Source organism: Lepisma saccharinum, chromosome 10, assembly GCF_977018435.1.
Source record: "Lepisma saccharinum chromosome 10, izLepSacc3.1, whole genome shotgun sequence".
Classification (NCBI taxonomy): Eukaryota; Metazoa; Arthropoda; class Insecta; order Zygentoma; family Lepismatidae; genus Lepisma; species Lepisma saccharinum.
Window position 1 is genome coordinate 34,181,885 of NC_139238.1, and position 13,036 is coordinate 34,194,920.

The 13,036-nt window shown below is 36.9% G+C and overlaps 1 protein-coding gene across 1 annotated transcript in view; it reads right to left on the bottom strand.

Annotated features, from left to right (window-relative positions):
* Positions 1–12,603, bottom strand: part of LOC145993858 (succinate--CoA ligase [ADP-forming] subunit beta, mitochondrial-like) — a 42,114-nt gene extending 29,511 nt beyond the window's left edge. Inside the window, exons 1-4 of the mRNA XM_083129714.1 lie at positions 12,446–12,603; positions 8,403–8,665; positions 7,245–7,407; positions 4,245–4,347 (exon numbers count right to left, since the gene is read on the bottom strand). Of these exons, the coding sequence (XP_082985840.1) occupies positions 4,245–4,347; positions 7,245–7,407; positions 8,403–8,665; positions 12,446–12,511 (595 nt within the window). The 5' untranslated portion in view covers positions 12,512–12,603. The remainder of the gene's footprint in view (positions 1–4,244; positions 4,348–7,244; positions 7,408–8,402; positions 8,666–12,445) is intronic.
* Positions 12,604–13,036: the final 433 nt, after the last annotated feature.

Genomic DNA, 13,036 nt, shown 5'->3' on the forward strand with positions numbered 1-13,036 from the left:
TCCTATGTTTTGGCAGTGGTAAGACGTTGTATTTCCTCTCCAACGTCCTAACAACCACTTCGCGCTGCGCTTGTGTTCGAAAACTACCGGGCGCTCGAGACTGACAATTGAAGAAAAACGCTCAAAATCGTAATTTATAAAAGTACAGATACTGTCTTCCTTATTTCATTTTCCTTTGGCCGTTGACACACGACTTACACACCCAGAGAAATCGCCACTGGTGATTATACAATATACAATCTCTCGCCTTTTGTGTATCAAAGTCTTCAGTCAAGTTTTAGAGTCAAATTTAAGTGGTGACTGTGGGGAGTGTTTTTAAAGAGAGATGTTTTTCAAATGAAGGCGAGGGGGGGAACAGTGGTCAATGGGAGGAATGTGTGCGATGCTATAACCCCCGAATAAGACAATTCTCATAAAGCATTCCACACTAGGATAATTTGCAGCCCCACCCACTGCATTTTATTCATGTTGGTCCATATAAACATCCCCCACTTTCTCCAAACTGGTGTTTCCAGATATCTCAAAGGGGGAAGGGGGCAAGTGCTTCCTTGCCAACACATGTCCTTATGTCCTGGCAGAGAGAGTGCACACTGTTAGGTCAACTACTGCATTTTCAATGTAGGTGTCCTTACAAGAATTGGCAACATCAAAGGAACATGCTTCTCTATGCCTCATCAAGATTGTGAGGACAATTCAGGGGTAGGAAAATGCAGAGCACCCGGTCGCCATGGCACCTGAAAATTTTCAACGGGTGCCTGAATTTTTAAATTCAGTATTTCTTTTACTTCGAGTTTGCTTATGGAAATTTCCATTACCTTTTTTTCCGACAAATAACTAGTACAGCATGTTTTTTTATTGTTCTTGTGTTTTCTGTATCATTAAATCAGAATAATAAAATTTCTTGCACTGTTGCTAGCTGAATTTTAAAAATCTGCAGTGATATGATACAGTCTGCTGCTTAGTGATTTTTACGTATATGCACTTTCCATTACCTGTTTTGGCTGTCCTCTTGAGGCCTAGGGGTTTATAACAGCCAACCAATTCCCAAACCACCAACACATTTTACACTCCTAGCACCTAGCATATACCTACAACCTATAGGGCTCACTCAATGATGCCTCACGGAGATATCCTTCATGTACGATTTATGTACACTCCTCCCCTTCTCCGTATATACAACACTCCATAACAGCTCCAATACAAATATGTTCCAGGTTGTCTTTGATCTATTGCAGAAGAATGCACTTTCAGGACAAGTGCACCATTAAACATACAGCTAATCTGCCCCACAGTTCATCATGCAGGAGTCTCTACATACAGCACTCATAATTAAAAACTAGCTGCTCAGCAGTCCAACTGTATGATGCCACTGATCATTCTCTCAAGTAACAACCACCTCTGTTAACTTGATCTCAACCAACATGTGTCAATCTCGAAGGACCTGGATATTTATACTTCCATAAAACTGACCCACTGAGGAGATGGCCCTTTTGTTAGTTTGAAAGCCATTGGGGGAAACAAAGTTTAAATTCCCGGCAACCGAGCAAGACCATTTACAAACATATTTCCATTTCACAGCTGTGAACGTTCACAGCTGTTACCCGTTGAGCCTTCTATGCAAAGGCCACTCCAGGGCTCAAGAATTGCTGCATTTGCCAGAGTATAAGACACATTTTTAGGAAAACACTTTAATCACTTAAAAATATAATACATTTGCAGTACAGCGTGTTCCGTCCAAACTTCCCACATTTCAGTTCATCATAGCTAAAAGGTTATGAAACATCATGGAATGCGAGTGGTACTACACAAAAGAGAAACTCAAAGAATTTTATTGCATAGCCTCGAAGTTCACCGTTCTCTCACTATGCAGCACCACAATCACATAAAACACAATGCCGACTCCGCTGCAGCGTGCACTATCTGTATTCTGGTATGCAGAGACCAAATCAATCAACAGTGCAAAGAAATTACCGGAGAGTATATGGAGATGAAGCACCTGATGGGAAAACCATTAAGGCATGGTGTGCGAAGTTTGAACTTTGAACTGCTTTGATGCTTGGCGAAGTGATTTACGCAGGCTTCTCTGAAATCCCGCTCAAATTTCTTCCTTCTCCTCCGAAACACGTCGACGAGAACCTCCAGATTGTATATTAACATTTCTAGTTGCCAAAAACTTTGAAATGTGGGAGGTTTGAATGGAACACGCTGTATTTAAAATATAAAGTAATAAGTAGGTCCACTTTCAAAAAATAACTTACCTAATCTAAATTGGAGAGAATACATTTTAATCTTCTTCGTCACACACCGCAAAGAAATTGTCTAACTTACAACAGAAAACTGAATATCGGTGTATAAGATGCACCCTGTTTTTCAGACCTATTTTTAAAGGAAAAAACTGCATCTTATAAGCTGGTAAATATGGTAATTACTTTTAATCCAATTGTATTAATTAATAAATTAAATGTTTTAAGATCATATTTCATAGCTTATTGAAGTTGGATTCATGGCTCTCTTGGCGTGTATTGCAAAAGGAAAAAAGGTGTTTCGTGAGAATATGGGGCTGGCACCTGCATTATATTCTTCTACCCTTGATTATACCATTTTACTTTGCAACATATAAAATGTTCACAGATGGTAGCAGTAGGGTCTGTATACCTGGCAACAGTCAACAAACGGCCACTTGGCAGGAAACACATCGAGTAAAGAACAATCTGGGACAGAAAATTTGTTCAGCACACAAGATGCAGAAAGTATTCAGCAAGCACCTTCAATATGTACAGAATTTGATTCATGTAGGACATACATATTTGTAATGCTGATATGAGAATAAAGCTACCTGAACTTGGGCCATTATTGCAAATTGTACAGGGTGATTCTCTCGCTAGAGGCTCCAAACTTTTGTCTATAAAACTGCCATTTACTTAAAGTTTGCATGCACATACCTTCAACAATGTAAAACACGATCTGCTCATATCTGATGCTGACAATGGTTCCCTTCCACATGCAACCACTCTTGTACACGTCTCTCCAAATTCTGGAATACTCTTCTTCAAGAGGCGTTGGTAATGGCTTCAATCTCTTGACGTATAGCTTCTTTCAGGGCTGTGATTGTGCGGTGTATATCTCTGTATACTTTTCCCTTCAATAAGCCCCAAAGAAAGAAGTTGGTTGGGGAGATCGGGAGATCTTGGTGGCCAAAGATTTTTTGAGATAATTCCCCTCTCCAAAAAAAAAAAAAATTTCTCTCATGTTGACATTTGAAGTGTGACATGTTGGAAATATCCATTAGTTAGTTCATCATCTGTTAACTGATTGACAAACTCAGTGAATATGCCTAGGTAGACTTCTATGCTAACCCTTTGTTAAAAAAGAAAATAGGGCTTATAATTCGTCTACGAGACACTCCACACCACAGTCTAATTTTCTGAGAATACAAAGGCTGTTCATGTATTGAACGAGGATTTTCTTCTGCCCATATACACATGTTTTGAGAGTTTATAGCCACTCAGATGAATGCTTCATTCGTAAACCAAGTGAGCAAGAAAATTTTGAAACCATAAACAAAACTGCACACGTTTTTGTCTGTCGGTTGCAATTCTTGAACACATGACATGCGGTAAGCATGTAGTTTTGATTTTTTTGCAGCTTTTGACACATGGAATATGGGAGATCAGTTCCTTTGGAAAGTCTTCGCAATGATTTTGATGGTGATGCCAGTAATTGCTCCTTTACATCCTGTTTTGTCTCTTCAGACATGTTCTGGCCTCCTGAATGCTGTGTGACAAGACTTCCTGTTGTCTCTAACTTTCTTACCAATTTCTGGATACAACACTTTGAAGGTACACATCTCACATGAAATTCAGTCTGAAATGCCCTTTGTCCTGCTTTAAATGAACCAGTTTGCCAGTATTTACGATCGAGGAAAACACGCTCTTCAATTGTGTACATTGTAATCCCTATACATTCGAACCAACACTACCGAGATGCATTGTCGTGGAACAAAACAAATGGAGGTCACTGGAAGAGTCCAAACCTATTGCAAGAGGTTAGATCCTGTTTCACATTGTTGAAGGTATGTGCATACAAAATTTCAAGACAAACTTAAGTAAATGGCAGTTTCATAGACAAAAGTTTGGAGCCTCTAGGGAGGGAATCACCCAATACTTGTACTCATGCTGGGCAGGTTTAATGTTAAAACAGTATGGATGCAAAAAATATACATATAGATCAACTGGAAAGTATACCTTTCAGGATGTCAATAGGTGTCGAAATGATTGCTTCAGGGCTCTCTGCTGCCACCTCTTCAATGTTAACACCTCCTTGAGATGAAGCTATTATCACTGGGCCCTGCAAGAAAACAAGGACTAATAAGTAGAGATTGGATGTTAGGCACTAAAAATATTCTAAATAGGCAGACAAAAAGGCACTAAAAACTTGCTACTAAATTAAATACATCTTTAAATCATGCTCTAAAATGGTCTCCCAAAGGTGCAGTGGTACTGTAGTCGCTTTGTAATTAAGGGGTCCCAGGTTCAACACCTGGAGGAGGCTTATAGTGGTTCGGATCCCACTTTAAACTGTAGGTCCAGTCCCAATTAGCCTTGCTGTATATAAAATGGACTTAAAACGACAGTCAATCATGTTGTAAAAGCAGATTTATGTTTTGCAGTTTGACTATGTCATCAATCGTGTACAATAGAAGCCACAAATTTGGAACAACATGTCCTTCCAGAAAGAAGTTCTGGGTTGCTGGAAACGTAATGGAAATATGAAGTGGATTTTTATGATACTGAGTGAAAGTATAACACATTCAGTACACCAGTAGGTCAACAAGCGAAGGCAGTGCTGGCGATCTGATCTAAGCCAGCCCCTGCATTCCCGATATGTGGGGTATCCTTCAACACAATAAGTTGTGTTTTTAATCAAATTCAAAGTTAAACTTTGAAAATCAGGTAAATAGGCATTATGCACGAAAATAAGCAAAATAAACTTTCGTATAAGAAACCCTAGTATATATGATATCTGTAACAATAAAGTAGCCTAACATCCGGCCTCTACTAACAAGGGTAGAGTATATTAATATTCTCCTTAAAAGTCTGTATAATTATCATTGTGTATTGCACAATAATGCAATAAATCCTACTTTTATTAATGTTTCTCTCTTTTTTTTTATTATGCTTGTAGTGATGTTTTGTTCTGGTACATCCAGAACTTCTTGAAGCTTAGACTACCAACAGTTTGAGTTTCTCTGTGATGAGATGGGATCGAACCTATAGCAAAACTTATTTTACTACAAATCTGGTGGACAAACCAACTACTATATGCCACACCACCCCAAATTTTACACTAGTTTTTGCTTGAATTTTACACTGGGATGAGTTATAGGCTTTTCAGCTACGAAGGCTGCTTCTTTGTGTGCCACTGTTATGTTTAGAGCTCGGATTTGTATGTAATTACATATTTCATTCCTTTCTAGATACATACCTTGAACAGGAAAATGTCATCGAATTATATAACTGACATGATTTTACATAAGTTTTATGTTACATATGTTTACATATTTGCCAGGATATTACATATTTGCTCATTCACTTTACATAAAACAACATATTTCGGTAATTTTTTTCCCATCTCTATCCTTTTTCCTATATTTTCGATCTCTGAAACATGATGAAGAAAATTTGTAGCTTATGTGATGTCATATTTTCTAATCAATGAGATGATTAGTGCTTACGTTCACCTAAAATTGACTGCCAAGTCGACAGACAGGCTGAAGAAAAAAAAAATGTGAACTGTTATTTATCGAAAGATGCTGGAGTCCCCCCTCTCCCATCCTTTTGGTTATATATTTTCATTTCACTTTTAGGTTTAGGCAAAGCATCTAGAAACTTGGAATCGGTGGACAAGAAAGCTACTTTTCTGTACGTAGCGAGTTACACAATATGTTCCCTTGTACAAAAGTAGCTACGTATTTTCATCCGATTATTCGTTCTGTAGATGCTACCTTTTACACTTTGTTTAGAAAGTTACAAAGAGCTTTCTTACATATTTACATATTATGCAATAATTTGCGATGTGAAAAGTAATTAATAGTTGACAAAATTGGTTTCTTAAATATGTAATTCAGGTACTCACATTTTCCGCGAAGCTACTTTAAGTGATTTTCTATTAATTTCAGTAGCCACTGCCACCATCCTCGTTGGATCACTTAAAATGGCTTCGTGGAAAATGTGAGTACCTGATTTATCTATTACCGCATCTCTCATTCCCATAGTATGAATTAAATATGTACACGTTGCTGTGCTTTTTGAGTTTTTAATTTGATACAAATTTTAATTTGTATAATTTATGTCCTTAAAATTATGTTGAATATGTTCAAATAAAATAAATATCTAGCAGAATTCTTGAAATTGCTTGGATACTTGATTGTTATTAATATTACATATTCCTTCATACTACATATTTAGCTACATATCCTTTTGATAATACATATTTTATCAATTATTGTAATATATTTATGTACATATTTTATACTTTGATATTGCATAAAAATCCAGGGTTTAGTTATGTTGCACATGAATTTCTTTGAATGTCACATCCATCACAATAAAACGGCTGACCTACAATTCCTGCATGGGCACTTAGGAAGTGCTGCATTATGTTTCTTAAATAATCTAGGAACATGTTAATCAATATAATAAAATTGCTCACACTGATAAGTATTTCTATCACATAAAGGTGACATTTCATTCTAGTTTTGTACCATAAAGGAGCCTCTCCTGCAAGTTAGCTTCTCCGGGGAAACCAATCTGCAACTATACATTACGCTGAATATAATAGTGCATACAGTACGCGAACGATGAGCAGAATTTTAGGCAATTTATAAATTAAGACAGAACTGAAATATTTTGTAGTTTTCAAGAAATGGTATGTTAATTGCTGCCTCATGGTGCAGATCGATATCCATCTGTCCTCAATGGAAATATTTGCAAGGGTCGAAATCCTGACTAACCATCCACTACAGGATAATGTATTTTGGAAACGACATAACTGTGAGTGAAACTTCAATGTTGTTTCAGAAGCAGACAATTTTCTCAAAATATGGTTTCTGCATCTGCTCCACATGAACAGTCATTCATACTTTGTCACTGGACTTGTGCATTTGGTGTAGCAAGCACACCTGCACCATTGGTCTCTGCTAAAGCAGACATAATTTCTTATACCCACCAATTACAAGCACTTACACCAAAAGATCGCTCCATCATTACTGCTATATAATACTCCTTTCTTGGATATTTACGCTCAGCTATCATTACAGAATTGCATATCCGACCTCCTTCACCAGTCTGCTTAGTGATCAAATAATCTCCAATCATTCTTCCTGCAATTTCTTTTGCCTCTTCTGGCCTGAAAAAGGAGAAAACAATTAGAGCACTGTTATTTTAGTGCAAGATGCAGACTTACAATATTATAAGAAGGGTGTAGACTCATAATTTTACCCTGTTGAACTGCTATACCAGGGACTTAATATACGAATCTTCAACCATTAAAGGCTGTTCTGTAAAGGACTATTACTCATTTCTAAATTTGCAAACTTCTAAGGTCAAAAAACCCTGTGCCTGATTGGAAATAATCCATATTTTTTTACTATTTCTGATGTGAAAATCAACAAGGAATATACACAAATAAGAAAGGTCATGCACCTGTGAGAACACTATGCCAAACCTTTTCTACAATGGGAAATATACAGTCTTTGCAACCCCCCCACCAGTTTTGGAACCCAATCGCCGCCACTGGTTAAGGCTGTTAGGAATCTTGTGTTACTTTTTGTTTTATCTTCTTCTGTGTGTGTGTAACGATATTTACTTCCAAACAAATTCTGAAAGTGATAATTTTCTGTTTTCGTAAGGTTAAGTGTGTTACATTCATGATGATAATAAAACTATTTTGTGATTTTCCACATGTTTTTGTGCATTTAAAATGAAATTTGTTTTTAGAATAATGCTGAAACTGGTCCGGGATATGAGGAATTGGACATGCCCTGCTCCAATTTCGAAACTAAATATCTGTTATTTCTGGTCTCTGCATTTTAAAATCACTTTCAGGCATTACAAAACATAGAATTCTGGAAAAAAAATATTTTCGAGGGTGTACGGACAGACACCAGCCTCGGAAGAAATATTCTTTTAAACAATTTCATTCTTCATGCAAAGGTGAAATCTTCAGGCACTATTCTGATAAGGATTCAGGATAGGTGGTTCATTGATAAGAAGGCTATAATTTTTCATAGGGAGGTTTGGTTTAGCCCAAAAAACACTTGAATCAAGCTTGAAAAGCACAAATATATATAGTATTTTCTATGGTCTCTTTACTCTGCACTATTTACAGATGAAGGTACTTACGTATCAACCATTCGGACACCTCCCTTGAGGCCTCCTTTGAAATGTCCTTTTCCTCGACCTCCTGCCAAAACCTGTGCTTTCAGCACTATATCTTTGGTGTTCAACTTCTTTGCAATTTCTCCAGCTTCTTCCTTAGATTTTGCAACACCAAAAGGCGGTACAGGGATCCCTGCATCTCTCAAGAGGGTGTAGCTTATATATTCTTGAACATTCAGGTTTCTTTCTTGTTGGTTTTGCCATTTTGTAGAAGTAACTCCTAAAAGCTACAAAAACTTTAATAAAAATCTACACATTAAAAAATTACAAGTAATGTGCATAATTCAATATTTTATGCATTGCAGGACAAAAGGTCCAAACAATGATACTCTAAATACTTTCATTTATATATATATAAAAAAAAACAAAAAAACAGCATCATATTCATATTAGCAGTGTTCAAATCGAAAGCCCTTCTACTTTTTCCATCCCCGGCTCTGAATTTATATTTTCATGCCCAACCAGGGAAAGAAAATTCGCCCCCTCTGAATTTATATTCTATTCTATAACTTTTTTTGGGATGGCATGACAGTCATTCACTGTTTGACTCATAAATTCGAGCTTGCTGTTCACAATGTTGTGAAAAAGATACAGTCATTGTCATTAAATCTTTATGGATGCACTTTATTTTATGTTCAGTCAAAACAGCAAAAATCAAAAGGATCTATTTTAGAGTGGTCAAGCAGTGGCAACAACAATGATGGAAATTAACAAAATGTTTGACATTTGTTGGGTGGCATCAAATCAATCTGTGTGGGCAGTAATAAATAATTATCAGGTTCTTGTACATTTTTTTCGATTTGTGAGCTCAGTGCAGCTATCAGTTGAAAAGAAAGAGAAAGTGCAAAGTGCTGAAGAAGGTACCAACTTAGTTATTTGTAGTAGAATTGTGTTTTATTAGATTTCCTCACACAGTTTTCATTGCTTTTACAGAGAAGTAGTGCTGGTGTAATTACTGCACAGCAGGAACTGGCTGTGGCAATACAATCACTAACTTAATGAAAGAGCCCCCTGGAGAAAGCATACAGATGCAGAATTTTAGTTTCCTCCAAACCAAACATTTATGAGTGTACCACTAACTGAAAAATCTGGTTGATGAGAAAAAAATCATACTTTCGGAAGCATTTCCTTCACGGAATTACTGACAAAACATTAATTCCAGATTTGAAGATCATGAAATATTCGAAGAAGTATGGGTTTTGAACCATGAGAAGTGACCAGATAATGAAACAGAATGTATGTTGTATGTGTAGTAGGGTTAAAATAGAAAGGGAACTGCTTAGTTCACAAAGAATGCAAAAACACGAAGATGAGCTCGATAGGTGCTTTGCTGAGTGAACTTTCTGCAAACTACAGACCATTCCAATATCAACGACTGAGTGTGAAAGAGGTTTCAGTAAAATGAATCTGCCTATTACTGAACAATGAAACTGAACGAAGGATCAAACAGAATGACAATTGTTATTTATCGAATGGCTGCTCTAAGTCAGAGTTACAAAAAAAAAACTGTTTCTTTAGAATGAAATTTTTTTCTGAATTTTTCTTTTAAATGAATATTTTAGCATTTTGCCAACTTTGGCTAACCTACAGTTTTTCACTTGCAGTTTCAATTGCGAGTTTTGAGGTATGGAAAAAAGTCAACAGAAGCCCAATAAAAGAGCCACGGAAAAGCGTTTCCTCCCACACCACCCCAAAAAAAGCCTTTTTTTTGGATAACTTTCAACTCTCTACAGGAGCCATTTTCCTTTGACAAAATTTACTAAAATGAGGCTGCAGAAAGGACACAATGCTGCAACACATCATTTATACGGTAACAGTATGGTACAGTGAAAACACATTTCTTCAAATTTACAGGAGAAACTACTTATGGAAATGAGTTTCTGTAGACTTTTGGAAGCTCGTGGAAGTGTCTCCCTTCGTTCAACTTATTCGACTGGTAAATCATGTATTTTTCGACATCAATGTATCTCCGATGCGCGATAGGTCTTGCCTCCATTACAGTTGACTACGTGAATCAAATGTTCCTTGCATTTGATTATGTAACACCCTGTTAGTGTAGCAACCAGGCGGTAGTTTTACCAGATGATTTGCGAGCAGGTTTTTTTTTTTCCAATTTAATTTTCTGTTTGCCTAAACTAACTGAACCTAACGTAACCTTCCGTGAATGGTTTGTGGATCTATTTTAGCTTAAAAACCTTCTGTGAATAGTTTGTGCGGCATTTTTCCATTAATAAGTTTGGGCGTGTGAGATGTTTTTCTTTTTCAATTTTATTCTCTATGTTTGCCTAACCTAACTGAACCTAATCTTCCGTGAATGGTTTGTGGATCAATTTTCGCTTAAAAACCTTCTGTGAATAGTTTGTGCGGCATTTTTCTGTTAATAAGTTTGGAAACACTGCATATCAGCTGGCGATAGACAACGTGAGTCAAGATTTGCCCGCCATATTGTGTGTAATGAAAGCGAATTAGCAACGAACAATAAATACTTGTAATGTGAAAAATTAGGCTTTTTTCAGTGAAAAAAGCAAAATCGCAAGTTCAAAAATGTTCCGGTATGCATAACAGGTAAGTACAAATGTAAATAATTAGGATATAAACAAGTGAAATGTGTTTTGGTACTACTTCACTATACCGGAGACACCTATCAATGATTTATTTCGCAATTTTTTACATTGCTAATGTACTATTCTGCCTTGCGGAACATTTCTTTAGGTGAAATAATGAATTTCTAACGAAAATAATGTCTATTTTTTGTTCCTTATTTCCAACAAACCATCCACGGGTAGCCCCAAAAACCATTGACGTTAGCCCAAAAATTCACGATAGCCCCACGAACCATCACGGGGATGAGGCATGCCAACTAGGTTAGGTTAGGCCTGTTAGGTTAGCACTCCTTTTGTTTAATTTAGCATATACGGACAATACGAGAGCATATTGTGCTCTCGTGCAGAAAGCAAATGGCAGCAGCAGCAATAGTACGTCGGAAATAGATTTTCGTAGAAAACCACATGCATTCGCATTAAATGGATCAAAAACTATATTCCCGAACATCAACAACGCTACAGAAAATGATTTGCGTAAGTACTTTCTCCTGTACATTTGAAGAAATCTGTCTCCGGTATAGTAAAGTGTTACCTGTGTTTTCACTATACCATACTGGTACCAATTTATACTTACATTGAAATCAGTTTTGGGTGCCAAAACCTGGGGAGGTGCAACGAGAGTTTAATTTTTCTTTGAAAATAAGGCTTAGCATTGCAGTTGTGAAGTTTTACCCTTTCTGGATTTTCTTCAATTCGAATACTGCATATTAGGAATGGAAAGGAATAATCAGTAAACAACAAACAACAGAAGTTCAATTTAAGAAAGAAATGGGAGACTGATGTTTTGAACAAACTTTGTGAAAATTGTAGTTCTATAAGACTTCTTGTCCCCTGCAACCACAGACAAACACTATTATTCTTTCCTGCAAGTACTGTACCACATATTTTTGAAGTCTCTTACAAATTCAAGGGGCCATTTACCCACTGTATCCCCTCTGTTCTGTTTCACGGTAAGACAACATACGTACTTTACCTCACAATAACACATTTCCGCGAGCTAAAAACCCAAACGTTCATAAACAATTGGAAAATATTTCACTTTCTCGAGGGGGGGGGGGGTACAGAGGGTCAAGGATACCAAACGATATTTCATATATCAGTAATGAAGTCAAATTTATATTAAAAAATATCGTTTTCTAGTCTGCACTTACGGTGGAAATCGCATATAAATGCAAGGAGAAAAGGAGGTCAACTTACATTTGTACTTTCGTACAAGGCTGACTTAGTGCAAGGTAATTCCTGTCGGTGTATATTTGTATTTGGATTTTGCCACACTGGGGAAAAAATGACTCCACAATACAATAATGGTATTTTTAGCCAATAGTTTACATCTATATATATATCTAACAAATTTGGCTTTCAGTTAACATTGTAATGTTTTACGAATAATAACGTAAAATTTACCTTCGAACCACTTCTACGAACTAAAGTCTCTGCAAGAGCAGCACTCTTACACAGCAGGGAAGCCATTGCTTCGGATGTTTCCTAAATAGTAAACTCGACTCTCGTTACTTTCTCGCCGCCGCTTCCCTCCCTACTTTCCTTTCCCCTCTCCTTTCCCGACCGACAGGCGCGACAGCAGGCGAGAACGCAGATTGCGAGAAGCAGAAGCTACAGAAGAGAAAGAATCCAGCGGCACAGTGTACCGCAAACTTTGATCATGACGTAACACAAAAGCAATAATACATCTCATATGTAGCATTCACGTGATGTAAATAACTGAGTCAACAGTTGAAGGTCTCGTGAGTGTGATTTTCTTCAAGTGATTACAAATTAGATAAAATAGTTTACATTGACTTTTCGAGAAAGGGGATGCCCGGGTGGAATACCTAACCAAAGAGATTCTCTTTGTGCCTAACTGTCACGATAACGAAGAAGGGAGATGGAAAATGAGATACAGTATGTAACATTATTATTCGTACACATAGAATTTCCGAGGAAAAAATGTCATATCTACTAGTAAATATAATAATTTTCATATGTACCTGGAAATTA